Source organism: Canis lupus, chromosome 3 (genome assembly GCF_048164855.1).
Source record: "Canis lupus baileyi chromosome 3, mCanLup2.hap1, whole genome shotgun sequence".
Taxonomy (NCBI): Eukaryota; Metazoa; Chordata; class Mammalia; order Carnivora; family Canidae; genus Canis; species Canis lupus.
In genome coordinates this window covers 67,944,112-67,972,069 of record NC_132840.1, presented here as the reverse complement: position 1 = coordinate 67,972,069, position 27,958 = coordinate 67,944,112, and the positions used below count along the sequence as shown (strand labels likewise).

Here is a 27,958-nt window from a genome sequence, read left to right as displayed (position 1 = left end):
ACCATGCCCTTGGTGGTCAAGAAATCTACTGCCCAGAAAATGGAAAGAGACAGAAACACGAAGAGGGCACTTCGAGTGGACCACCTACTCACCCTGCCCTCTCTCAAACTTTCTACCAATGCAATTCCACCTCACCCCTAACTTGGCCCACCCAGTTAGCTCCTGAAATAGAATGAGCACTTTTGCCATGCGTGCAGAGGCTTCCCTGGGGATTTTCTGGTGGAGAATCCCCGAGGAGGGTGCAACCCACCTCTTTGGGAAGGAGATGACCTCTGAGTTTGCAGTCCTGTCTACTCGGCTCAGGTAAGCCACCAAGGAAGGGCATCGCTCGGCTTAGATGGAGGCAGGCGGCCCTTCTGATTTCTCCCCGTTAGCCATCTCGTCTGTACCGTACCTACCACCTTAGCCTCTCAGGGCTCTGCGGGGGAAGGGGTCTGGGGTCCCCGCGAGGATGGGGCAGGAGAGCCCCTTCCAGAGACGAGGCAGGAGGCGCTGGGGGAGGGGAGCTGGGAGTGGGAGGAGCAGACGGTTACCTCATTGAAGCCCTCCTGCAGGACGTCCAGTAAGTTCCCCCGGGTCAGGCAGGCTAGCATTGTTCCTGCCGGGGGCTCCCCGGGCGGGGTCTCCAGGCCAGGCCGCCGCCTCCTTCCTCTGCACACAAAGACTCTCCGCTCAGCTTAGTGGGATCTCTCCGGAGTCCCGCAGGCCACTTACTGGAAACCTAGACCCGAGCCAAACTAGCGCCTTGCACTGGGCATGCTCGCACCCGGCCTCTGCCGGAGGGGCCCCGGCACTGTCGCGGTTCCTATAGAAACAGCTGGGCGCGCAAAGGGTGGAGGGGCGCTGGCTGGCAGCCCCCGGCCCGGCGTGCGTCAGGGGGAGCACCGCGGGCGCGCGGCGGGCTGGTGTGTGCGCCCAGCGCGCACGCACACACACACACTATGCGTACAACACACTTGCACCGGGCTGGGGGCGGGCCTGTGTGCCTACACTGCAGCACCGACACGCCAGGCCGCCGGCGGGCGGGCGGGTCTATGCGCGCGCTGCGAACACACACACACACACACACACACACACGTGAGCGCACACACACACACACAGTCGCTGACACACCGGCCGGCGTGCCGGCGTGTGCATGCGCTTGCAATCACACACCAGGCCTGCAGGCAGGCGTGCCGGCGTGAGCGCGCGCTGCACGCTCACACACACACACACGCACACACACACATTCTGCAGATTATTTATTTTATTTTATTTTTAAGATGAGATACACAGAGAGAGGCAGAGACAGAAGCAGAGGGAGAAGCCGGCTCAATGCAGGGAGGCCGTATGCGGGACTCGAACCCTGGGACCGCGGGATCACGCCCTGAGCCGAAGGCGGATGCTCAACCGCTGAGCTACCCGGGCGCCCCTTATTTATTTATTTTTTTTTTTTTTTAAGATTTATTTACTTATTCATGAGAGACAGAGACAGAGAGAGAGGCGGAGACACAGGCAGAGGGAGAAGCAGACTCCTCGCAGGGAGCCCGATGCGGGACTCGATCCCCGATCCCAGGATCACAACCGGAGCCTAAGGCAGGGGCCCAACCACTGAGCCACCCAGGTGTCCCCATTCTGCGGATTTAAAGCCAAACGCCCCACAAGATGGGTGGGAAAGGAAATGAATCAGAACTTTTTCTCCCCGGACGAGCTGAAAACAGCAACCTTTTTCCACAAGAGGCCTGGAGAGTAAGGTTAGGCTAAAGACGGGGAAGCAGGGCAGCCCCGGTGGCTCAGCGTTTAGCGCCGCCTTCGGCCCAGGGCCTGATCCTGGAGACCTGGGATCGAGTCCCACGTCGGGCTCCCTGCATGAAGCCTGCTTGTGTCTCTGCCTCTCTCTGTGTGTCTCTCATGAATAAGTAAGTAAGATCTTTAAAAAAATAAAATAAAGACGGGGAGCAGAGAGAAAAAAACAGAGAGAGGGAGAGAGAGAACCAGCCAGACTGGGGGGGGGGCGTGTGTGGAAATTTAGTTATAGATGATATCAGAACACATTTAATAGAAATAGTACTAAAGAAATATCACAGGATCACAACAGATCAAGGGTAAACCAAGGATCACCAAAGCTTTACCTTTAAAACTCGTATTTCTTTTCAAAATAACTGCAAAGTGGCACCTAGATGGCTCAGTTGGTTGAGAGGCTGACTCTTGATTTCAGCTGAGGTCACGGTCACCATCTCAGGGTCCTGGGATTGAGCCCCCCTCTGGCTTCCCCCTCAGGGAGGAGTCTGCTTCAGGATTCTTTCCCTCTACACCTTCCCCACCCCGCTCTGTAGGGCTCTTTCAATAAATAAATAAATAAATAAATAAATAAATAAATAAATATTTAAGACAAAAAATTACTGCTAAAATGTAAAGCCCATATTTTTAATGAATGAAATGGGTTTTATTTCTTTTTGAGACTGTATTTGAGAGAGAGAGAGAGAGAGAGAGAGAGAGAGAAAGCACAAGTAGAGGGGAATGGCAGAGGAAGAGGGAGAAGCTGGCTCCCTGCTAGGCAGGGAGCTAGACACAGGCTCCATCCCAGGTCCCCAGGATCATGACACCAGCCAAAAGCAGATGCCCAATGGACTGAGTTACCCAGGCCCCCTGAAATGGGTTTTAATTAAAATAGGCACTACAGGTGAGTGGGGGATGGGCTAAATGGGTAATGGGTATTAAGGAAGGCACTGGTTATGATGAACACTAGGTGTTATACATGTAAGTGATAAATCACTAAATTCTACTGAAACCAATATTACACTATATGATAACCAATTGGAATTTAAATGAAACTTTGAGAAATAAAATGAAATAAATAGTATTAAAATGTCCTGGAGCTTTTGAAAGAGTTCAGTAAAAGCTTCCCCAAATGAACCAGAGAGCTATTCCCCTCTGTTTCTAGTTATTCAAGTCACAGCCTTGATTATTTATTTTTAGGAATACTAGTCATTTGTACTCTCAATGCACATTCTTGTTTCTATAGGAAAACTGGAAGCTGAAAGAAAACCCATATTATGTTACATACTCCTCGTGATCCCAGATGGAGGGGAAGGCTGTGAGGTCAGGGCCTTGCCCAAGGATACACAGCTGGTCAGTAACAAAGGCAGTTTGAGGAGCTAGGACTTTACACTTCTGATTTTGCAGAAGGCACAAATTCCTTCCCCAAATACACATTGGTACCTCAGCAAGAAAATCAGTAACAGCTCTTTTCAACCTAATGACCGCCTCCTCAGCTCACTAGAGAGAAAGAAAATCCATACCTGAGCATCCAGAACTAGCAACATCTTGCCTGAATGTCTAAAGCTGCTAAATGCAAAGCTACTTCTGAGAAAGACAAACCTCCACCACCTTCCCCCACCCCCACCACAGCAAGCAGGGAGCAAAAGGCCAGCAGAGGTGTTAAGTGGCTGCTGCTGACTGAAGCTGTGTATTCAATTCTGGCAAAGGCTGGGGAGAAGCCATGACACCAAATCAAACTGAACCTGATCAGCCCACAAGTCAGAAGTCCACTGTCCTTCCCAACTAGCTGGGGAGTTTAGCTGCCAAGGGGACTTGCCATGACCACAGTTCTTGGTGTAATACCGTCAGGTGAGTCACTGATCCATGTTAATGCAACAAGGCCCTTTGAAAAGAGAAACAACATAAAATTGCATGCAACACATCTATATGCATAGTGATGCAAAACCAAAACACTCAGCTGGTGGATCTCTGGATAGAGGATTCTGATTGGTTCCCAGCCCATCAGGCTTTCGACAAAGGAGAAAGTATTGAAACATCAGAGGGAGGTCCTGCTGATAGTTATATGCCAAAAGGTCACTATTTCTCAAAGAACAAGGCCTATATCAAAGAAGGACCTGTGAGCTCAATATTCCCAGGAGAAGACTCATTAAACCATTGGATTTTAAAGCTAAAAAAAAAAAAAAAATCTTTTGACACACATGAAGGAATAAAGACCAGGAGAGCTATTTACAGTCACTCAGCATATCAATATGAGCTAAGATCTGGGGCACCTGGGAGGCTCAGTCAGTTAGGCATCTGCCTTCAGCACAGGTCAGGATCTCAGGGCTCCCTGCTTAGTGGGAAGTCTGCTTCTCCTTTTCCCTCTACCTCTCCCCTGGCTTGTGCTCTCTCACTCTCTCTCTCTCTCTCTCTCTCTCTCTCCCTCTTTGTCAAATAAAAATCCAAACAAAAACAAAACAATAGGAGCTAAGTTCTGAACCAAATGCCTCTGATAGTCAGCCCTGTGCTGTTTGCCCTGCACCTCACAGCATGTTGGAGGAATTAGAGGGAACTGTGGTAGATAGATACAAGATTTATTATAGGGCATGTGGCCCACAATTGCTCTGTTCCCTAGAAGTCTGTAATTATATCAACCACATTTTCTACAGTAGTGGTATGCAATAGGGTTTTCTGTGATGGTGGATATGTTCTGTATCTGTGCCATCCAGTCCAGTGGCCACTAGCCCCATGTTATTAGTAAGCACTTAAAATGTGGCTAATGCAAATGCAGGACGAAAATTTAAATAGCATTCAATTTTAATTCATTTAAATCTAGATAGTACCATTTCATAATATTCTGTGCCATCTTCCCCACACAACTAATGAACTGTTCCAAAAATTATACTATTTTCACATATAGTCTGCCTCTCACACTTGGAAAAAGCACCAAATCCCTGTTGGAGCATATAATCTCTAGGTTTTTTTGCTCCAAAGATGTGATCATGGTATTTATCATGGTCTGCCCTACCAAGTAACCCATGTGAAGAACAGAGTTTTAGCTCTAAACAGCATTAACATTTACTGTCCCCTCCCTTTTCCCCATCTCACTCTGCTGTGATATCAGCATAAGAGCTGGTAGGGTAAGTGGGTTAGCTAAAAGAACCAGGAATAACTAGGGCAATGATCTGCATCCCGTAGTGCTGGAAGGTGGGGAAACTGCAAGCCGGTCCAGGTAGCTGGAATCATTCCCACCACTGCTGGCTTGTCATTCACTCTGCCTGGGAGGACAGGCAGAGGGTCCAAGCTAGCCACTTCCTGTATATCTATGCCATGCTGCCTGATTTCTGAAATTTTACCAGACCTCCTCCCTCTGTCCTAATATTATCTTAACAATAATGGCAAATGCTTCCCTCACCGACTAAAAGCTACCCACATATCTATGTACAACCATAATAATATTAAAATTGAACTTATACTATATGCTAAGCCCTATACTAAGCACTTATGTACATTAGCTCATTTGATGGTCACAATCATCATAAACAGTATGGGTTTTTTATTATCCCCATTTTACAGATGAAGAAAGAGAGGTCTGGAGGATAAGTAATTTGCTCCAGACCTTATAGCTGCTAAGTGGTAAAGCCAAAGTCCAGGTTCTTAATCATTATGCAATATTTTTATATGATGTTTGAGACATAAAATGGTACTCAATAAATGTTTTTAGTTGAATGAATGAAAAAATAAATGAGTGGAGGAATCACTGGCTAACTCATTTATCACTTTATTAATACAGATAATAATATGCTAGCCTAAGTAAGACTATGAGCCTTAGACAGAATTGCCATTTGGTGAAAAAATTTATATATTTTTAAATTTTAGGGCAGCCCTGGTGGCTCAGCGGTTTGGCGCCACCTTCAGTCCGGGGTGGGATCCTGGAGACCTGGGATGGAGTCCCATGTCAGGCTCCCTGCATGGAGCCTGCTTCTCCCTCTGTCTGTGTCTCTGCCTCTCTCTCTCTCTCTCTCTATGTCTCTCTTGCATAAATAAATAAAATCTTAAAAAATAAATAAATAAATTTTATTTATTCATTCATGAGAGACAGAGAGAGAGAAAGGCAGAGACACAGGTAGAGGGAGAAACAGGCCCCATGCAGGTAGCCTGACATGGGACTCGATCCCGGGTCCCCAGGATCACACCCTGGGCTGAAGGCGGCGCTAAACCACTGAGCCAGCCGGGCTGCCCCTGGTGAAAATATTGACTGTGACTTCTCCCTGTGTAGAAATGTGTGAACTTCACACCTATGTAAATTTATTTATTTATTTATTTATTTATTTATTTATTTATTTATTTATTTATTTATTTTTAAAGATTTTATTTATTTATTCATGAGAGACACACAGGGAGAGGCAGAGACATTCACAGAGGGAGAAGCAGGCTCCATGCAGAGCACCTTATGTGGGACTTGATTCCAGGACCCTGGGATCACAATCTAAGCCAAAGGCAGACACTCAACCACTGAGCCACCCAGGCATCCCTCACACTATGTAAATTTAATACATCTATTGTGCACAATCATTAATGACTATAAAGAAGCAGAAAGACAATCTGAATAAACATAATTAAAATTGTCAATGGAAATATTTTAAATGACTCTGAAATAATTTCTTAATCTTTTTCTGTTTTCACACATTAGTGAAATTCTTGGCAGTAACATATGTCTACAATTTCAACTGCATTTATCTTCAGAGACATCAGCATAAATGTACACAAAAGGGCTCACATCTACCACCAAAGACCCCAAACGTGTCCTGGCTCTTAATCTGCTCCCTTTGTCTCCAGGCTTTTCTGCTAGCCTACACCCCTTAATCTTACTTAGACAATGCATTCATCTTCCTGCTCAAATGGTCAAGTGTTTTCAAACACTCCTTTTTCCTGTCAGATATAAATTCCTCTCAAGGCCCTCCCCCACATTGCTGGTGCACAGGTTGGGTGCACAGGTTAGCAGGCTCCTCTCTGTCTCACGCATTTCCAGGGCTCATTTTCATCTCCCATGCCTTCATTACTATCCTTCTACTACTCAGATCTTGACTATGCCTCGTTCAAGTTCTGCTTCCTCATAAAACTCCTCTGACCACTTTTGGTTTTCTTAAAATCAAGGTAGATCTTATCTTAATCTTTCTGGAATACCCATGTCCTAGATAACGCATGGTTCATGCCTGTTCTTTTTTTCAGGTTTCTGCTCAAATATCACTTTATCTGTTCAGCCTTCTCATGATCACCCTATTTAAAATGACAATACCCAGGGCACCTGGGTGACTCAGTTGGTTAAGCATCTGACTTTTGATTTCAGCTCAGGTCTTGATCTTGGGGTTGTTGACTTCAAACCCTGCACTGGGCTCCACACTGGGTGTGAAGCCTACTTAAAAAACAAAAAATAAGCAAAAGTGAATAAATAAAATGACAGCACCCCTTCATCCAGGCACTCCCAAATCTCTTTGCCTTATTTATTTTTATTTTTCTTCCTAGCATTCATCACTGTCTTGTATATTCTGTACTTACTTGTTCGTTTGCTTGTCAGTGTCTCCTTGCCCAGAATGTAAAGTCCATGAGAGCAGGGAATTCTGTATGTTTAGTTACAGGTTTATCTCCAGAACCAAAAATATTTCCTAGCACATAGTAGATGCTCAATAAATCCTACCTCAATGACTGAATATTCTTCTTTTTATAATTCAAAGGTCATAGCATGTTCCATATTATATTCCTTAACATTTAATTATAGTTTAATTTATTTTTAAATATTTATTTATTTTTTAAAGGTTCTCCATTTATTTATGTATTTGAGAGAGAGAGGACCAGCGAGAAAGTGTGCGTGCAGGGGCAGGGGCAGAGGGAGAAGTAGACACCCCGCTGATACAGGGCTCAATTCCAGGACCCCAAGATCATGACCTGAGTCAAAGGCAGCTGCTTAACCGGCTGAGCCACTCAGTGCCCCTAATTCTAGTTAATTTAGAAGTGTGAATTTTTGTCTCTTTCAGTGTATTTCCAAGACAGATATAAATAGATAATTTCTGGTATCCTTTTATATTTTCTTCTCCTTCACCAATGCATTTTTTCTTTAAATATTCACTAAATATATGGAGTGCCCACTGTATGTCATTATCTGCCACGTCCTTTTCTTTCAGCAAAAAAAAAAAAAAAAAAAAAAAAACCCTCAGGAACACAGAGTTATGCATAAATACACAAATACACACAGAAGCAAGAAACAAGACTGAAAGAAAGAATAGTAAAAGACTAGTACAACCAAGAATCCAATATTAGTATGTGGGGACAAAGTGTACAGGGTGAGTGACAGACTGAGTAGGAAGAAAAAGGAAAAAAGAGACAGAATGATAAGAGACTAGAGTAGGATGTTGCCAAAGTAATCACCAGATGCCAGTGCTTAATATAAACTGTACTTAAGCAGATATGCAAATACATTCTACATGAATTTTTGAAATTCACATTTCAAAAATTATCTGCAGATTAGCCTGCGGGTAGAAATTAGATTAAGACTAGCGACATCTGGTGGATATTTTGGAAATAACTCTTGAATTTCTCTACCGTATAAACACTACACAAGCCCCCATGCCTCTGGACTGCCATTCATAATAGGTTAGGGCTCCGCATTACTAACTACACTATCATGAAATAATCTTTCTGCAGGACCTAAGACTTCACAGCAAGAGGTAGCCAGATTTCTACCAAGAACCCTTCTATCTCTCAGCTGCTGACCCTCTGTCTTCAGAGATATATATATGTATATAATATATATGTATAATCTGACACCAGGATTCTTCCTTTAAAAGTTAAGTTATTACCTAAAATGTTCATGTCCTTTGACCTAGGGATTCTACTTCTGGAACCCAACCCAAAGGGAAAAAAAGTCTTAAATGAGGAAGTCAATTTATCACAGGGGAGGGAAACCTAAAAGTCTAACAAACAGAAAAATGGTCAAGAAAATTAGAACCGTTATAATGTTTACCAAACATTTGTAACCATATGAAAACAAACATTTTTTAAAGATTTATTTATTATTTATTAGAGAAAAAAAAAGAGAGCATAAGCAGGGAGAGGGAAAGAAGCAGACTCCCTGCTGAGCATATAGCCCCGATGCAGAGCTCAATATCATAACCCTGAGATCATGATCTGAGTCAAAATCAAGAGTTGGATACTTCATAACTGAGCCACCCAGGGACCCTTTGACTCTTGCTTTTCTTAATGTTTGTAAATATTAAATTTAACTGTTCAAATGTTTGTTTTAGGGGTGCCTAGGTGGCTTAGTTGGATTAAGCATCCATCTCTTGATTTTGGCTCAGGTCATGATCTCAGGATCATGAGATCGAGCCCCATGTGGGGCTCCATGGTCAGCAGAGTCTCCCTGTCCCTTTCCCTCTCTGTCTGCCCCTCCCCCATTTGTGCAAGGGATCTCTCTCCGTGGGGGGAAGACTAGAAGAAAATACTACATTCTAAAATAATAACAGTGATTGCTTCTGGAAGGGAGCATTATGTTTTTTTAAAATAATGGTTTACAGTATTTCCCAAATGCTCTATAATTAACATGCATTATTTCTATAACAATTATTATTTAAATCTTTTAAACAGCATATATTCTGATTAATTGCTATAATTTTTCAACATCTCCCTGATTTTAATAATGAATCAAAGCAGCTAGCATTTCCACTAAAAGGGGAAGCAAGAAAAGAAAGCAAATATATGACAGTTTTGTTCCAGGATCTGAGTCCTGTTGGAGAAATCCCCAGTTGTGGAAATGTCCTAAAATTCCATTAATGTCATCACACTTCTTTTAACGGTATACCAGAAACTTACAGAGGGCTCTGCTGGCAGCAAGGTGTTACAGAGTCTCCTAACCACTTGAGTCCCCATCTTCAGAGTCCCTAGAAAAGCCGGATCACAGCCACCTTAAAATAGGAAGAGGGAGAATGTACAAGAATTCAGGACAGGAAAAAAGTTCCCAAGCTAAACCAACCTAGTAGGGTCAGGACCCTGCCTCAAATCTACCAACTTATGTCATCTAGAAGTTTCAGAAATGGGACCCCAGTTGGTGGGGAAATCCAGCCAAAGATAATGTAATCACAACAGAACTGTCCTAATGATATTTTAAAAACTAGCCACTTACGCTGAATAGTAATGAAGTAAAGAGCAATGCTTCCCTATCAGTCACCAAGGATGCATTTTTCCCTTCTCCCTAAGATTATCAGTTAATGACCACAGTTAAGAATTCTTTTGTTGTTGTTGCTTTTGTTTTTGTTGTTGTTTCACAGTTAAGAATTCTGAAGACAATCAAGACAAATACTGGGAGCTCTGCTTCTGGCATGCACTTCTATTCATTCTCAGGGATTCCATTTTAACCTAGAAAGTCTGCGTTTATATATTAAGGCAGAAATTTTGACATAGCACTTTCAAGTTTACAAGTGTTATCACCTACATCATCTTATTTGACCGTCATAGTAAATAACTGTTGGAAATCAAGTTCTTGCTATGACGCTCCAGCTAGTAGTGAACCCGCGAGGAAGTTGCACTGCCAATTTGTGGCGGAGGAAGTTTTCTAGTCACTTCTTTCGAATCCACCCTGTGCCAGAGAACAGGCCGGGAAAATGATGATAATGCTGATAATGGCAGCGACATTGGACTACATGCCATGTACTGTTCCAAGTGTTTTAAATACTCACAAACCTTCTATGAGGTCGATACTATTACCACCAACTATTTCGTGCCATGATTCCATTTTCGGTACTATGTCGGTCTTAAAGAATCATCGCTCTCAGGGATACATCGAGGGCATCGGTATTTGGGGAGGATGGCATACAGGCTGAAGGGGTACACGCCCTTAAATTCGTCTCCAAGCTCCGAGAAAGTCTGATTCAGGAACTGCACCCTAAGAACCTGAAAGACTCAGAGCCGGCTCAGAACCTGAAACTTCCGCCTCCTTCTTTCTAGCCGCCCCCCGCCCCCCATTTTAACCCCTCCGAGGGTACCTACTTCTGATCTGGACGCTCGACCAGGAGTAATTCTATTTCCCAGGCATGCCCCCCCTCCCCTCACCCCCCCTCACCCACTTTTCAGCACCTACTTCTTAAATCATCCGTGCGTCTGGTTCAGCATCTCGGTCCCCAGCCCTTCTGAGCACGGCCTCCTCCGGCTACAGCATCGCGGCTGCGTCCCCGCTGCCATGGTGACGCGGAGGCCGGCTCGGCCTGGCCCCGCCCACCTCCAGCCGACGCGAGCCAGACCCTGCCCACCGGGGCCCCGCCCCTTCTCGGCCGGCCCCGCCCCCTAGCGGCCCGGAGCGCAGGCTCTGCCGCCTTGGCCCCGCCCCCTGCGGACCGAGCCCGCTCCGCCCCCTGAATGCCCGGACTGGCCCCGGGAGCTCAGCCTTATGCAAAGATGGGAACCCGCCTCTTGGACGCCCCAACCACATCCGTGCTCCGCCCAGCCAAGGCCTGGGGGGTCCCGCGCGAAGCGTCTGAATTTCCCCGCTGCCCTTAGGCTGAACGAGTCTTGCTTTACTTAGGTAAAGCCCGCAGCCCCCCACCCGGGAAAACGCCACCAGGGATATTCCTTTTGTGATTTATTGATCCTAGCGGCTCTGCACCTGCAAGCCAAGGGGAGTTTCCAGGTCACGCACTTCTGTCAAATGACTTGAAGTCCTTGTCACCGATGGTCAGAGATCGCTTCCTCCATGCCTCAGTCCCTGCCCTCGTTTGTCTGTTTAGGTTCTGGGACCTTTGACCCCACCACCGAAGGAATTGCCCAAGCCAGCTCTGGGGGGCTGTGTACAAGAACTGAGAATGCTTTTCCAGAGCTCCTCTTCTTCTTAAACTGTGGAGTGTAAGGTGTGTAAAAGAGACACCGTTAAATTAAGCCCAACAAAATCAGCTCAAGTGCTGGGGTAACCTGGCCTGTCAGCACTTTTCTTGAAAGCAGGAGCAAAGGTAGAGGTCAAAACACTTCCTTCAGGCTCATCCTAGCCCCCTCATTTTGTGGAGCTCCATCCACACCTAGCTAACCCAAATACAACTCCAAGCTAACGGTGGCAAATAAAAGATAGGCCTAGGGGAGGGGGCAAGACTGGTGGCATTCATGGGACTCTGGAGTTCTTTAAAACGTGGCAGGCATCTCTGGGCTGCCAACCAATTCCCCAAGGCAGATTCTCCCCCAAGGGAGTAGTGGTAAAATGATGGAAACAGGTGCGTCCTCCCCAGAGCTCACACCAGGGTCCCATTCTTGCTGTCATAGCGGGGTGTGGCCTGTGGGAAGCGGAGGATTGCGTACTCCGTTGCATTTTCTGACTGGAGGTGTTTCACCTGCCGAGCAGAGCGAGGCTGGGTATAGCTGCACACTTGAATGTCTGCATAATGTAAGCTGCTCTCCTTGGACCTGAGGCCTGGACTCCTCTCCTGAGATCCGGGCTTCTCTAACACCTGCTCATACGTATGTCCTCTTGTGTTATGGACCTGCAAGAAATGGACAGCATGAAGGGAGATTCTTGGCTTGCTTTTGCCCCTCACCTACAAAGCAAGGTCAGTGATTCTGATGTCCCCTCGCCTTGCTCCTCTGTGGGACAGAACCAGCAATTTCTGGTTCCAGATAATGGAGATGTGTCGCAGGGTGAAAATGCTGAGTCCTCAGATCCCATGTCAGAACAGCCCCCTGGAAGGGACAGAGGCCGGTCATCACCTTTGCACTGTGCTTGTGCCTGTGCTGCTGCTGCTGCTGCTGCTGCTGCTGCTGCTTCAGTGTCTGTCTTGCTTGGCTTCCTGAGAGAAAGAAATCCAACTTAAATTCAGTCTCTCTTCTCTGTCTCTGCTGAGATTGCCTTCTTGGAATCTCTGTTTGAGTATTATGGTGGGCTTCTAACTAATCTCCCTGCCCCTGTTCTCACCTCTTTGGTGACATTCTCACATCCAAACTCCTTTCATTCTCTGCCCACAATATCTTCCATCCTCATTTTTCACTGGCCCCTAACACAGTACAATGTTGAGAGCCCATTATATGGCAGGCTGTGTGCCATGTTCTGGGGATAAAAGGATGAGCGGGCTATTTTCTCTGCCTTGGAGAGCTTACAGTCTACTAGGGGAGATAAATAAGTATACAGACTATTAAAGTACAATGTGCTAAGTGTTCAGCCACACCACACAATCGGTCACTTTCAAGGAAGGGTTAACTTCCTTTTCTTTCTTTCTTTCCCCTTCTTACTTTCTTTCCTCCTTCCTTCCTCCCTCCCTCCCTCCCTCCCTCCCTCCCTTCCTGCCTTCCTTCCTTCCTTCCTTCCTTCCTTCCTTCCTTCCTTCTTTCCTTCCTTCTATGTGAGACAATTCCACTGCCTAAAATACCCTTCCTTCTCTGTTTTCCTCTTCCAGCTTGAGAACTTGCTATTATTCCTTCAACATTGGTGTTTTCTCCCATTCTCCCGCACTCTTACTCTCCTATGAATGTGAATCTATGATAGCACTAGTAGATTGCATTGCAGTTACTTGCTTATGTGTAAACAATTCTCTCAAATTTGATTTTGAGCTCTTTGTGTCCTTCTTATGCCTCTCTGCCTCCTTGGGACCCAGCAGAGCGCCTCGCATACACTATCAGTGCTCAATTAATTTTTGCTGGGTGAATGAAAGAATGAGCATCCAACCTTGCCACTCTGAGATGATGGAAAGGATAAGACCCAGAGACTCAAAGCTGGTCTTGAATCCTGGAAGATTTTCTCAGGTGTAGTATCTCCCTTTATCTCTTCTAAGGCTTCTCCTCTTTTTCATCCCTTTGCCTTTTCCAAAGACACAGGTTCTAGCAACTTCTCTAATTGGACCACTTCAAGCCCCCACCCCCAACATCCAGTTACCTGTTTTCTTTTTCCTCTGGGCAATTGATGGGCAGTTCCTGTAAAAAGAAACACAGATCACCTACGTGTAAGGGACCTGGCCTCCATCTTCCCACCTTCATCATTTGTTCTGTGTCCTCCTGAACGTTTTGGGATGACCTTCCCTCACTTCCTTCTAACAAAGCTTCACCCTAAGCCAGCCTAGGCATTTATCAATGGTACCGTATCTCTCCCACAAGGATGGTTCTGGAAGGTGAAGTGGTACAACTGACATAACTAAACCCAAAATACAGCCTCAGGCAACTAGGCACAACATGCCAGGGATATAGCTGGGTTGAGGGCTATTCTGGGATTGTCTAGCAGGCTAATCCCAGCAGAGGGTAAGGGAAACCTGCCAAATAATGGAATATTCCTGGATTCAGAGACCCTCTTGCTGCTGCTTCAGTGCTTCTTTTTTCAGGGTCTCTGCTAACATGGGATTCTCATCTGGGAGTCACAGGAGCTGCCACAACCAGGGCTTACTGGTTAGGACTCCTCAAAGCCCTTTTCTAACATGTGATCTCCCTTCCTGCTTCTCTGTCCTTGTTTTTAATTAACAGAGAAAGTGAGAGATATTTAACCTTTAACATCCACAGCACAGGGAGCTCTGAATTTGGTGAGTGACTCAGCTGCCTTGCCCTTGTTGCAGGACAGACCTCATTTCTGAGCTGTAGGACAGACTCATTTCTGAGCCCCTGGGGTCCCTGGTGGAGCCACTGTGTCTACGTGACTGTCAACTGTTTGATGGCCAGAGAAAAACACTTGTCTGAGGAAATAGGCTGAATAGTTTGGGGCTTACTCCGGATGCTTTTTCTTGCTAGTACATTTCCAACTCTCGCCAGAGCCAGCCCTATCTGTCTGAATTCTGTCCCCCTAAGGAAATTTCCTTCTTTTGCTAGCTAAAAAGAAAGAGGGAGGGAGGGAAACTTCTAGATCATGTCCTTTTTCCTCCTGTGGAAAAAATTAGGATTTTCCCGCATATATTTGTTTGTGTTTTGGTTTGACTTTTGGTTTTAATGCAGCTTGTTAAGTTGAGAGCAAATAGAATCACCATCTGAACTTTACACGTGGTTCAGGAGGAAAAGCTTTGAAACCACTTCTAGGTGTTTCTACTTCTGCCACTTTAGCTCTTCCTTTTCTTTTCTTTTTTTTTTAATTTAAAGATTTTATTTATTCATGAGAGACACAGAGAGAGAGAGAGAGAGGCAGAGACACAGGCAGAGAGAGAAGCAGGCTCCATGCAGGAAGCTTGATGTGGGACTCGATCCTGGGTCTCCAGGATCACACCCTGGGCTGAAGGCGGCGCTAAACCACTGAGCCACCAGGGCTGCCCTAGCTCTTCCTTTTCTTAAAAAAAAATTTTTTTTTACCTCTGTCTATTCATAGCCTTATCCTAGCCTCTAATTCCTTGCCCTTGTCGAGACTGTTCTACTTACTTCTACTTAAATGGATAAAGAGAATATAAATTCTAAAGTAACAGATTTGGGCGACCAATTTTAGTCAATGGAGCCTTTCCCAAGCTGGATACTATACAGTGCCTGGACACAACCTAAATGGAATATTCAGTTAGACTAATAGCTGATGGGATTTTATTTTTAGCTCAGAATTCAGGAAGCTAAATAGGCACTCTCTTATATTGGCAGTATGAATAAAAACTGGCTCAATTTTCCTGCATGGCAATTGATAAGAAGTATGAGGAGGCTTAAACATAAAGTGTGTACCCTCTGCTATAGCAGTTCCATATCCTAAGAAATAATCAGGTGCAAATATGGATGCTCATTGTAGCATTGTTTACAAGGGAATGGATATATAGGATATTTCTGACTGGAAATATTCCCAATGTGGGACATATTTTTTTGCAATTTGCAAAAAATAGTAAATATCCTATATGTCTAACATTGGGAATTGACTAAATAAATGGCATCTTCAATAAATGGACCATTATACATCTGTTTAAGAAACATGTTGGAAGAACATCTAATAGCACGGAAAAGCTTATTAAGTTAACAAAAAGATAATAAGGCATGTTTTGGGATAAAAGCTATGCATGTAAACATTTCAAAAGGATTACATGGAAGTGACCTTTCCGAGTCATTGGCTGTGCAGGTTGGGACAGTCTGAGCCAGGGATTCTGTGCTGAGATGCTTCAAAGCCTTGTTTAAAATGTTTGGATCCCTCATAGAGGCCTATAATACCCAAGTTTACCAGGAGATTTGGGTAGGAATGGGATTGATGGACTTCACCGTTTATAAAATCAGGATTGCTGATAAAAGAAGTAAAACTATGAAAGCTTTGAGTCCTGGCACCTGCTCATGGTCATCATTATCCAGTTTTGCTTGGAGTACAAATCAGATAGAACTTCAGTCTGGCTGTAAATCTCAGCAAGCTCTGTTAGATGGGAACATGAAGCATTGCTGTACACTTGTAGATGTGTTGTTTCCTTTGTGGCATGAATAAATGTAACTGTGAAGTGCGCCAAAAAAAAAAAAAAAAAAAAAAGGATTACATGGAAATATACTAAAATGTTCCTGCCATTTATGGTTGCTATAAATATATTTAGAATATTTATGGTTGCTTCCTATTTTCTGCTCTTTGGTATTTTCCAAAATTTCTTCAGTGAATGTGTGTTACTCTTATAATCAGAAAATAATAATAATAATGATATTTTAAAATAAAAAATCTTTTTAATCATCATACTGTCTTAAAGTCTCTAAGTTTATTGAGATAGTAAGAATCAGAGGAGAACAATATTTATCCAGTCCTATTAATACTTAAAATTTTTTAAAAATTTATTTATTTGGGGAAGAGAGAGAGTGAGTAGGAGGGAGAGGGAGAGAGAATCTGAAGCAGACTACCTGCAGAGTGCAGAGACTGATGCGCGATTCAGTTCCATGAGCCTGAAATCCTAACTGGAGCAAAAACCAAGAGTCAGACACTTAACTGACTGAGTTACTCAGGTGCCCCTGGTCCTAATAATATTTTAAGAGGAAAAAAATATGTTTTGGTTGGAATATCCAGGGTAGTGTTTCTAACAAGGCCCTAGAGTCAAAGTGATGGTATCAGACTAGCCGTGTGATATTCAGCAAGTTTTTAGCTTCATCAGGCTTTCATTTTTTATTAACAAAATGAGGATAATAATAGAAGCTAAATCCCATGGACTTTTGGAAGAATTACATTAAAAAAAATGTAAAATACAGGTACCTGACATATAAGGAACATCAGTAAAAGCTGACTGCTATGATTAGCACCATCAGAGAAAGAATTAACCAAAAATGAAGACTGTGAAAACTTGGCACAAAGGAAGCAAAAGAAGCTGTGACACACTTTCTGTAGAAATGCTTAGATGCCTGGGCACTTAGGTGGTTCAGGTGGTCGGTTGAGCATTGGACTCTTGATTTTGGCTCAGGCCATGATCTTAGGGTCATATAGTCATGCCTGCGTCGGGCTCTCTGCCCAGTATGGAGTCTGCTTCCCCTCTGCTCCTACCCCGAATACAATATCCCTCTCTCTCTCAAATAAATGAATCTTTGGGGAAAAAAATTTTTAGAAGACCCTAAATGTCCTATGTCTATGGGACATCTCAGAGTTTAAAAAGTGCACCCCTCCACCCCCACCAATCTGATTAGCTTCTGAGAAACTCATTATCATTTCTAATTTACAGATAGGCCAAGTGAAGCCCTAGAACTTTGGTTTCTATTTTTTTTTAAAGATTTTATTTATTTATTCATGAGAGACAGAGAGAGTACGAGGCAGAGACATAGGCAGAGGGAGAAGAAGGCTCCATACAAAGAGCCTGATGTGGGACACGATCCCAAGACCCCAGGATCACACCCTGAGCCAAGGGCAGAGGCTCAACCACTGAGCCACCCAAGCATCCGTAGAACTTTGGTTTCTTATGCAAGAAGGCAGGGGCCAAATTACCTATTATTACCACATCCTCTGCATCTGTCATTATATCTGGTACATATAGGCATTCAATAAAAATGTTTGTTTGAACAAGTAGTAAGAACAGGACTGGAACCCAATGTACTGATTCCAAATTACATGTAGCTTTTCAAAGGACCTTATCTATTTCTCTAAATATGATGATGATTTTTTTCACAACCAAGACATCCTCAAGACTGACCTAGACATGGAAGATATAGCCAAGAAAACAGTAAACAAGATAAAACTAGGTCTGGGGATTTAGAGTGATTATATCTCTGGGAAAAAGCAGTAAAGACACTACAAATAATTTATTGTGAGGCTTTCACATATCCTCTGCTCTTCAAACCTATAATCTAAACAACATAGGTCGTGTTAGCTATATTGTCTACCTGAGGACAAAGAGAAGTTACAGGACTCGCCTAAGGTCACACACAGCAAGGAAGTGTGAAAGCTCTAATCAAACATTCCATGGATATTCTCCTCTCTACTTCATCTCTTTTAAATAACATGTCTCCAAAGCTGCTTTGCTTGATGTGGGAGACAGTATTATGCACGGGTAGAAAGTATGGGGTCTGAAGTCAGACAGGCCTGGGTTGGAATGTTGGTTTATTTGCTCACTAGCCATGTGACCTGGGAGAAGTTAACTTCTCTGAGCCTCAGCTTCTCAGCTGTAAAAACAGGAGGAGTAAGGCCACCTCCCTCATACTATTGTTGGAAAGAGTAAAGGAGATTGCTTGAAAAGTGCCTAGAGCCTGGTAGCTCTCGAACATTATAATTATGATGATCATCCAGGGAAGAATTGAAGGGAGCAAAAGGAAAGGAGAAGAAGAGGAAGACAAGGAGAAACCAGGCCAATTCACCATTCCAGTCCTGCTCTGGCCACGCGGCAGTCAGCATGTTTGGCTATGTTTTCTGAGGCTTTCTGAAAGGAGTCAACACAGAAAGAGGTAATGCTCTGGTGTTGGCACCTGGAGGTGTGCCTGGCAGAGGGAGGTGGCAATGGGAGGTTGGTAGAGAACTATCTGTAGGCTTTCTCTTATTCTCTGGGCCTCCACGTCCACCAACAGAGCCATTACCCTCCCCCACTCTGCCCCTACTCACCAGCATCCCCGGCAGCAGAGCTGGTTTCCCATGGTGCTCTGTCTCGGAGGGAGCCCAGCTGTTTTTCTACATAGAGGGTTGTGGATTTCCTGGTTCCTGGTTTAGCTTTCAACAGCAGTTCCCAGGGAGTCTCTGTCAGTGTCAGATTTCAACCTAGCCGGTTGGACTTTGGAAGCCACCTGCTGGAGTGATTCCCAGGTGACTGTTTCCAGCCAAGGGGTAGAGGAACACACATGGGCTCCAGGTGAGAGCTATCTCACCTTTGGGATTTGGAGCTGCTTTGATGAAGCCATGAATGTTGAGCTTCAAGCTTCAGTGAAAAGAAACCTGAGATAGGAAGGGGCTCTGGGTTTCCTTAGGAAATGTTTCTCTACCACCTTAAACGGTCATTGAAATATAGCCTCTATAATGGAGTGAAGACTCTTACCATATGTTTCCCCAGCACTACTCAGGTTTAATGGAGTTTCACTTTCAAAGTAACCAGTATCAGGTTCTTATTGTCCCTGTCCAGAATCTGGGTTTGAATACTGGAGTCTCCTGGAAACTTAAATTTAGAGAAATTGATTCCTTTTATATGCTCCCTTGCTTTTGGAATTAATGTGGGCAGGTCACTTTTTCTACTTGGGTGAAAAGAGAGGACTAGACTCATTACCTAATCCCCTTTGTGGTCAAAAATCATATGGTTCTAGGATTGGCATGGCGTCAGCACTTCCTGATCTCTTACTTCCTCATCCCAGTACAGAACTACAGAAGCTCCACTTCCAACTCAACTCAGCTTCTCCTTCCAATGCCAATGTTATATTCATTCTACTCTCACCAGCAAGTAGGATGCAGTTGAGCAAATTCCTCTGTAGACGATATGGGCTCTGGGAAAATTTGTGAGCTTGTCTTCAATGCTCCCAACCCATCTTGCTCAGATGTCCGGTTATCTGTGTGCCCCTGCTGGGTGTTCAGGACCCATAGCTCAGCCCTGGGCTCCATAGGGAGTGGCCTGCACACTCCCTTCCTCCCCATATTTTTTTCCTTAAGAGAAATGGGAATAATGGGAGTGATAGTTTTATAGGATTTTGGTGAACATTAAATGAGATAAAGTAAATAAAGCTCTTGTCCACAGCCTGGCACATGGGAAGCTTTCATTAATTTCTAGCTATTGCTATTACTTCTTGTTCTCAGCTAATTGTCAGATGGCAAAGCATCTTACTTTATTATTTTGTGCCGGATCATTGCACTAGCGTCTTACTTCATGGCTGTGCTTCTCCCCGGTAATTCCTTCTGTATTCTAGTATTAACTGTATTCCTTTCACCCCGATACCCAAACTTCTTAGCCTGGCACTCAAAGCCCTCCAAAATCTTGTCTCTTTTCAGCCACTTTCTCTAATTTAAAGGGAGTTTTTAAATAAGATTTTATTTATCGAGAGAACAAGAGTGAGAGAAAGAGAACAAGAGTGGGGGGATGGAGGAGTGGAGGGAGAAGGAAGAGCAGACTCCTCACTGAGCAGGGAGCCCAACACAGGGCTCAATCCCAGGCCCCTGAGATGGTGACTTGAGCCAAAGGCAGCCGCTTAACTCACTCAGCCACCCAGCCTCAGGAAATGTAAAGGAAAATTTTAAAGGAAAACACCAAAGAGATTTTATGACCAGAAACTCCATAGGAAACCACAGTGTACTGTGGTATGATATACCTTAAGCAGCATTTATGGAATTCTAGAATGATAAATAAGGGTATCAATGATTCATGGAAGTCTGTTCCAGTGGGCCCATGACTGGAATAATAATTTTAGGTCTACATGTTGAATTTCAAGTTACATTGTCAAAAGCCAGTGTGTTCAAGAGAAAGTTGTCTAGGTAACAAGTGGTTTGGAAAGTCCTAGGGGCACCTGGCTGGCTCAGTCTGAGGAGCGTGCAACTCTTGATCTTGGGGTTGTGAATCTGAGCCCCATGTTTGGTGTAGGTATTGCATAAACAAACAAACAAACAAATAAATAAACAAACAAACTTTAAAAAAATGTCCTATAAGATATGGTTAAAAGAATTTGGTATATTACTTGGGAAAGAGAAGCTTTTAGAGGACAGGATGATTATTTTAAAATATCTGTAAAGGACTCCTAAGTGAAAGAAGGATTGCATTTATTTTCTGGACATGACCAGACCAATGAGCAGAAGTTACTGAAATGAAGATTTGGGGTCAACAAAAGGAAGAATTTATGAGAAATACATCCAAAAAGTTCTGATGAAGAACTGCCAAAAAGAACTTACAAAGTTCTAAGTTCTCTTTCACTTAAAAAAGTCCCAAGAGGAAGTTGACTAATAGTTGTAAAAGAATTTCAGTGGTATGGGGATTTGGACTAAATCAGAGGTTTTGAGTTTTTTTCTAGCTAAGGAACCCCCTCTTTGAAATAAAACTAACATAATAATAGTAATAATAATAATAATAATTCCAAAATAGATCAATGGAAATCATTCTGGCTGAAGTCTGAATAAAGATCTCTTCTATTTCTTTTTCTTCTCAACTAGATGTAAGGTTCCTGAAAGTAGACAATAAAAGAGCATTTAAAAAAAATTATGTTTATAATGTACATCCACCACAGTGCCTTACCTGGGGGTTGAGAAACACTTGTCGAGTGAATGGATGAACAAATGAATGTGTCAATAGTTATTTCTCTGAGGTACGCTTTCGTTTTTGTTAAATGGTAATCCTTTAACCAAGAATTGAATTATTTGAATGAGGGCTCTTATCTTGAGAATCCACAGATCCCTAAGAAGGGGTTATAGGAATGGATCTCAAGAGCTGTGTGAACCTGTTCAAATCGTTAAGGCAAGCTTGAGTGTATTTTTCTGGGAAGAGGATCATACGGCTTTTGCTAGATTTTTCAGCCGGGTCTGTAACCTTAAAAAGTTCAGAATCAACCACTTAAATGGAAGAATTTCAGGTGTCCACCACAACCTGGTAAAATATATATTTTGGGGCAAGGAGGTCTTATGGACCCTTCTCAAATCAACACATGCACAAACTACAGAGAGTAACTGAGGAGCCAGATGCCCACACTTTTCTGAACACACCATGTCCCTAGTATTAAGAGTCTGCTTCCAAAGGAAGATTCCCTGGCCGCCATCACCATATAAATAGCTCTAGTGCCCCTGCATTTAGTCTTGGACTAAGTGATTCCTCTCTTTGGGATGTTCCAAGATTAGAAACAGATGCTTTCTCTCATAGACCCTGTGCACAGGTTGGAGACACTTGGTGGTTTGGTGACAATGGCAGAGGCGTCTGTGTCTGTGCCCTGTGTATGCCTCCACCGCTCAGAATCAGGGACCATTTTCAGTGGATAGATCTTACTCTGGGAAAACAGGGCTTTAGGCAACTCTCTCCAGCTAACACTGTTTTCCCAACCCCTACCCGAAACAGGCCAGACAGGCTGGAGACCCTTGTTTTTGTGTCTCTAATCACCAGCTCAGACAGTGCCCTCTGGGCTGTTTGGATGGCATATCCCTTTCCCCTCCCAGGATCACTCTCTCTTTTGTTGCATTGTGAGAAAATTACAGCTAGGAATTTGATCTGGAGCCAGTGTCAGCTTCCGGGTATGATCTCAGCATCCAAGTGTGAGCTCAGGGTGCTGTGACGTGGGGCACATCTAACGGAGGAGCTTTTGTCTCGCTGGCTATGGCCTCTTCCCTCCCTGCCCATCCCATCGTCCAGGCCACAGAACAGGGAGCAGCACAAACAAGGCCCTGAGATTTGGGTTTATTCAGCTCCACCCAGAACTAAACCAAAGGCTATGACATGTCTCAAGGGACCAAACCATACATTGTGGGCCATGCACTCTCCCCCTCCCCCCAAGGATGCGGCTACCTCTGGGGCGGTGGGCAGCTGCTCATACCACCGCGGGGGGTAGAAAGGGGTTCGCTGGGTGCTGGCTCAGTGACACTCAGGGCTCAACCCTGGTTGCCTCCTCCTCTTCGTCTGGATCGGGAGGTGCAGGGAGCAGGGAGATATAGACCTCATTGACCTCCGTGTCCAAATGTCGGCCACCCCGAGGTGCCTCCAGGTTAAGGATGCCATCGTGGGAGAGAGCCGCCCGGACCCGCCAGGGGTCCACATCGGCGGGCAAGACGTAGGTGCGGCAGAACTCCCGGGACACGAAGCCGTGGCGGTCCAGGCGCTGGGGGTGCCGGGCAGACACCTCCAGCAGGTTGTCCACAGTCCTTACGGTCACCTCGTCGGGCGTAAAGTGGCTCACGTCCAGAAACGCCTGGAACTTGCCGTCGCTGAGCCGAAGCTCAGACGCCCCTGCCCTGCTACCCTCGGCGGCGCGGGCGGCCCGGGGCCGGACATAGTAGCCATGGTAGAGGGTGGGGGTCAGGATCTCTTCGGGCAGGAGGCCTGAGGGGCAGGATGAGGCAGGATGAGCCGGGGACGAGGGGTGAGGGCCAGGGAGGGCGGGGGGGGGCAGGAGGGGGCCAGGGGCCGAGATGGGGGTGCAGAGGGCAGGCCGGGCGGGGACCGCGGGACAGAGGGGAGCACGGGCCCAGCCAGGGGGTCAGGGCCGGGCATCTGCCCCGAGGTCAGCGGGAAGGGGACCGAGCCCTGCTTGGCGGGGGCGGGGGCGGGGGGGGGTCCGGGTGGGAGACGGCTCGCCCCAGGAGTTCAGTTAAGCCCGGAGTGGGGTGGAGGCCAGCACTGTCGGGAGGTCAGCCCGGAATCTCAGGAGGTGGGGGCGGGAGGCCGGGGGTGGCGTCTGTGCCATACCTTCTCCGAAGCGCTGCTCGCCCAGGCGGCTGGGGTTGGCGAATTCGTACTCGGTGGTGGCCGGGTGGGCGTGGGGCACCGAGCGGCCCGACATGGCTGCGAGGCGTCGGCGGCTCTGCTCCGAGCTGCAGCCCCAACAGAGCAGCGACCCCTCCAGCTGCGGGGCCGGCCAGGGCTCGGTCCGAGGTGGGGGCGGGGTCTACACCACCCAAAATAGTGCGGAGCCCGGGGTGGGGGAGGGGCGGGGGCCGGGCCCCTGAGCGCCAGCGACAAGTGTGTGACCCGCGCTGCCTGGACCCCCGCGCCCCCCCCCCCCCGCACGCCCTGCAGCTGTCGCAGGCGGCCCGAGGGGACAGCGGGGGGTCCTGGCTGGGCAGCGAGCTGGAGCTGCGAGCTGCGAGCTGCCGCGGGAGGCCGGTCCCGAGGCCCTGCAGCGGCCTAGCTGCGACCCTCACCCTCACCGTTGGCACATTTTCCACATTTCCTCCCTCTGTCCTCCTAAGTCCCGGGCACCCTACACCCGACTGCACAAAGCTGTCCCGGTTTTAACGTTCTGCCGCCGTGTAAGGTGAAAGATGCAAGAAACTTTCCCACCCTTTTTTGGAGTGGGGTGAAGGGTCTTCTGCCCAGACGAATGTCAGGGTCCTCTCCTGAACCAGGGTCAAGCCCGGGCGCCACACAGATATCTGCCTGGCGCTGACTTGCTGGTGATGGCTGCTCTCCTCCAGGGACCCATAAAGAGTTAATGTCCCTGGGGCCCAGCCTAGGAAGATTCCAGTTCCTGCCCAGGCCCAAGATAGTCACTGGCCCAATTCCCCTGGCACGCTAGGCTGGAGAGGAGGAGGAGGGGCACAACAGCCGCCTGCTTGGGATTCCTGACTCCCTCCCAACTCCAGAGAAGGGGGTGTGGGGGGGCACTACTGGGTGTGGACGGAAAGCTAGTGCAACAGGACCAGGACAAGTCACTGGCCAGCTCAGACGTGTTTGTATTTCTCTTTTCTTAGCTCAGTGAGTACTGGGTATGTGTCACACTGCCAAATCCCCGATCACAAGTCTCCATGAACGGGTGGTGAGCTGGGATAATAAAACTCCTGACATCACCATTCCAGAAGCTTCACAAGACTGCGTATATAAGGGGCTGGCTGTAGCTGCGGCTGAAGGAGCTGACCAGCCAGCTGACCCCCTCCACTCAACCTAGCCACCATGGACATCGCCATCCACCACCCCTGGATCCGCCGCCCCTTCTTTCCCTTCCACTCCCCCAGCCGCCTCTTTGACCAGTTCTTCGGAGAGCACCTGTTGGAGTCCGATCTCTTCCCAACTTCTACTTCCCTGAGCCCCTTCTACCTTCGGCCACCCTCATTCCTGCGGGCACCCAGCTGGATTGACACCGGGCTCTCAGAGGTAAGTTTCTGCCAGGAGAGGAGAGTTCTTCCTAGAACCTCCTGGAAACATATCCACCTGCTCTCCTTTTTCTCTCTGCCTGAATATGGCTATGTCTAAGCATCTTAGGCACTTGTACGTCCACCAGGGTTTAAGAAACACTAGGCTACTGGTTCTTTCCACCAGTTTACCTGTTTGTATTTGATGCTCCACTGTGTCCTACTTACTGCCTTTTCTCCACGGGCTGTGAAGATCGCCCTCTATCTCCTAACTTCTAAGTAGGATGCCCCTTTCTGGTTTGGTTCAGAAAGATCTACAGGGAAAGAGCTGCCTTCAGACTCCTTTGCTCGCCTCTTCTGATATCTCATACTCCTGACAAATGTTAGCATCTCAAGTTTCAGAGTCAGGAAACAGTCCTGCCTCATTCTGAGCTTTTCACTTCCACTGAATGGAGCTGAAGACAGCAAACACTGTTTACTTTCTTTCTATTCCTTCCTCTAAGATTTTCCAGGTTTCTCAGCACTGTGACAGGGCACTGACCTGTGTCCAAACCTGATAAGAACAGGGCATAAGTCCAGTCTTGGGACCCCCGCTTGTCCTAAGAGGGTGGGAGAAAGGGGGTGAACAGATAAGCTTGACAGAGCTGTCACAGAGAACGCTTTGGTTTAAAAATAAATATTCAAATGTGAGTAAACAGGAGCTGAGTGAGCAAGGGCTTTGGAAGGACAATCAAGACCAGCAGAACATTCCAGATTGAGTGGGTGGGAAAATTGGCAGGGGCCTGAGTAAAAAGAAAGGGCCTTTGTCTCACAGACAAATGACAAGGCCAGGCATTGGGGTCAGAGAGGCAGCAGGAGCCGTGTCCAGATCCATCCTTGCGATTGCTCCCCTGGGTAGCCTGTCTTTCTTCCTGTCCCTGTACATGAAATTTGGGTCTGATGACCGTGAGGCATGCCTTGGGTACCACTCCAGTGGCTCCCCTGAACCAGAGAGCCATGTTTATTCAAAAAGGGATTTTGACCCAAAAACAGAAGGATGAACTACCTGGAGAGAAAGCGAGTCTGCAGAACGAAGAGACTGCACTGATGCAATCCACATTCCTACCATCTTTTCTCCTACCCTCTCCTCTCTTGCTATTTCTAGATGCGTCTGGAGAAGGACAGATTCTCTGTCAACCTGGATGTGAAGCACTTCTCCCCAGAGGAGCTCAAGGTCAAGGTGTTGGGAGATGTGATTGAGGTGCATGGCAAACATGAAGAGCGCCAGGTGTGTAGTGTGTTTTCTCTTCTGCTCATTCATCCACTGTGTGCTACATGCCAGACTCTACCGTCAGCCTCTGAGCCTGGCAACTGTCCAGTCTTAAGCCATGAGGGTCTGGGACCGGGACAACCTATTTTTGTTTGGGCCAGAGAAGAGGTCTTATTGTTTGTTTTGATATGATTGCCTTAGGTGGGATATATGGGATGTTTATTTCCCATTTAAGCCAGTGGTATTTGGCCACCTTAGAATCATTAGGGGAATGGAAAAGAAAAATCTCAGCGCTTAGACATATCCCAGACCAATTAAATCAAATTGTTTTAGAAGTGGGCCCCAGGCATCAGCATTTCTAAAAGCTCCCTAGGTTATTCTAATAAACATTCAAAGTTAAGGACCACTGATTTAGGAATAGTGCTTGTCAGACACCAGGTTACTTTACATAATTAAATGAATTGCGCGTATCCTGAAGACCTTTGACTTTGAGCCTTTCTTTTGGATGTTCCAGAATGCTCTCATCTTTAGCTCATCTAAAATGCTGAACTACTTGGGTTTGTCTAAGTTTCAGAGCTGCATTCAGCAGCTAGAACCCTGAAGCCCATGTGGAAATCAGTTCATTGATAGCCTGTCTGCATAAATCCTTGAGATTGAGCTGTATAAAGGTTGGGGTCAGGTAGTTTTTAGCAGAATTCTAGAGAATGAAATAGCTTCTCATTAATTTCTGGGAGGGTTTTTAAAAGAGTCTGCTTCTTACCGATTATTGAGAACCCATATACTTGTGCATCAAACAGTATAGTTTGAGGTCCTTGGTCTGTTTCAGCTTTGTTTATGTGATTTAAGTTTGGGTCATAGTCTCCCTGGATGAAGTTTTATTGTTGTCGTTGTTTTAGCAGTGGTCCTGTTGGTCTGGGACATTCTGGGACATTCCTGAAGAGTCAGGATAATTTCTGGACTTCTTTAGGGACTCAGATCTTCAGTGCTGAATGATATTTCAGTAGGCCCAACACTGATATAAACCTTTGGGAAATACTCCTAGAGATATCTATGCTTCAGTTTGAAGAGCTGTGCAGTTTTCACTGTTTCAGATTTCTCAGACTCTCATTGGTGGGAGTGACCACTTAGGCAACTTTTTTTTTAGCCCCAAACAGAACAGTCATTTGGTTTTTTCTTGTTGCAGTGGTGTATGGTCACATGTCAGAGGAAGGAGAATGTCTGAGTTCTCAGCAAGTGGTGCCATTTCCTATTCTTATCTCTCTCTTTCTTCTTTCTCTTGGATTAGGATGAACATGGTTTCATCTCCCGGGAGTTCCACAGGAAATACAGGATCCCAGCCGATGTGGATCCTCTTGCCATTACTTCATCCCTGTCATCTGATGGGGTCCTCACTGTGAATGGACCAAGGAAGCAGGCCTCAGGCCCTGAGCGCACCATTCCCATCACCCGTGAAGAAAAGCCTGCAGTCACTGCAGCCCCCAAGAAATAGATGCCCTTTCTCTAACTGCATTTTTTAAAACAAGAAAATTTCCCCACCAGTGAATGAAAATCTTGTGATTAGTGCTGAAGCTTATTAATGCTAAGGGCAGGCCCAAATTATTAAGCTAATAAAATACTATTCAGCAACAGATAACTGTCTTGTGTTTGAATATTCTGTATTTTTAAAAAATAAATGTAAAAATACAGCAGATCCATTTAATCACATTATGATTTAGGGGACTCTGGGGATATTAAGTCAGAATGGCTGTCTCTACTACTTACTAATAGTATAAATTTAGCAAGTCAACCTTTCTAGTCCTTAGGTATTACATTTGTAACACGTGGAGCTGATTTGTACACTTGTAAAGAGTAAATCCAGGAGGAAATGTAGGTAAAAGCCCTTGTCAGAGTTCAAGGAA

At 45.8% G+C, this 27,958-nt stretch overlaps 4 protein-coding genes across 15 annotated transcripts in view; 1 reads left to right on the top strand and 3 right to left on the bottom strand.

Moving 5' to 3' along the window:
* DIXDC1 (DIX domain containing 1) overlaps positions 1-11,012 on the bottom strand; it is a 71,446-nt gene extending 60,434 nt beyond the window's left edge. For 2 of the 9 annotated variants that reach the window (XM_072821967.1, XM_072821970.1), the window contains exons 1-2: positions 10,871-11,012; positions 9,607-9,698 (exon numbers count right to left, since the gene is read on the bottom strand). In XM_072821967.1, the coding sequence (XP_072678068.1) occupies positions 9,607-9,663 (57 nt within the window). In that variant the 5' untranslated portion in view covers positions 9,664-9,698; positions 10,871-11,012. Of the gene's footprint in view, positions 1-533; positions 938-9,606; positions 9,699-10,870 lie in introns of those variants that run through there. The other 7 variants (XM_072821971.1, XM_072821976.1, XM_072821969.1 and 4 more) reach the window with 7 other exon arrangements.
* On the top strand, positions 172-27,690 carry CRYAB (crystallin alpha B). 4 transcript variants are annotated; one of them, XM_072822003.1, is made up of 4 exons: positions 172-303; positions 24,434-24,833; positions 25,956-26,078; positions 27,346-27,690. In XM_072822003.1, exons 2-4 carry the CDS (start codon positions 24,633-24,635, stop codon positions 27,547-27,549), a joined length of 528 nt encoding a protein of 175 aa, XP_072678104.1. In that variant the 5' UTR covers positions 172-303; positions 24,434-24,632; the 3' UTR covers positions 27,550-27,690. The 4 variants fall into 4 exon arrangements, with proteins under 4 accessions (XP_072678104.1, XP_072678102.1, XP_072678103.1 ...); XM_072822001.1 differs by lacking the exon at positions 172-303 and adding an exon at positions 18,398-18,528; XM_072822002.1 differs by lacking the exon at positions 172-303 and adding an exon at positions 22,975-23,103.
* C3H11orf52 (chromosome 3 C11orf52 homolog) lies at positions 11,356-20,793 on the bottom strand. Its single transcript, XM_072822007.1, has 4 exons — positions 18,683-20,793; positions 13,637-13,674; positions 12,478-12,557; positions 11,356-12,254 (listed from the first exon to the last, which is right to left on the bottom strand). The coding sequence occupies exons 1-4, from the start codon at positions 18,712-18,714 to the stop codon at positions 12,006-12,008; spliced, it is 399 nt and encodes a 132-aa protein (XP_072678108.1). The 5' UTR covers positions 18,715-20,793; the 3' UTR covers positions 11,356-12,005.
* HSPB2 (heat shock protein family B (small) member 2) lies at positions 22,409-24,504 on the bottom strand. Its single transcript, XM_072822000.1, has 2 exons — positions 23,430-24,504; positions 22,409-23,063 (listed from the first exon to the last, which is right to left on the bottom strand). The coding sequence occupies exons 1-2, from the start codon at positions 23,521-23,523 to the stop codon at positions 22,609-22,611; spliced, it is 549 nt and encodes a 182-aa protein (XP_072678101.1). The 5' UTR covers positions 23,524-24,504; the 3' UTR covers positions 22,409-22,608.
* Positions 27,691-27,958: the final 268 nt, after the last annotated feature.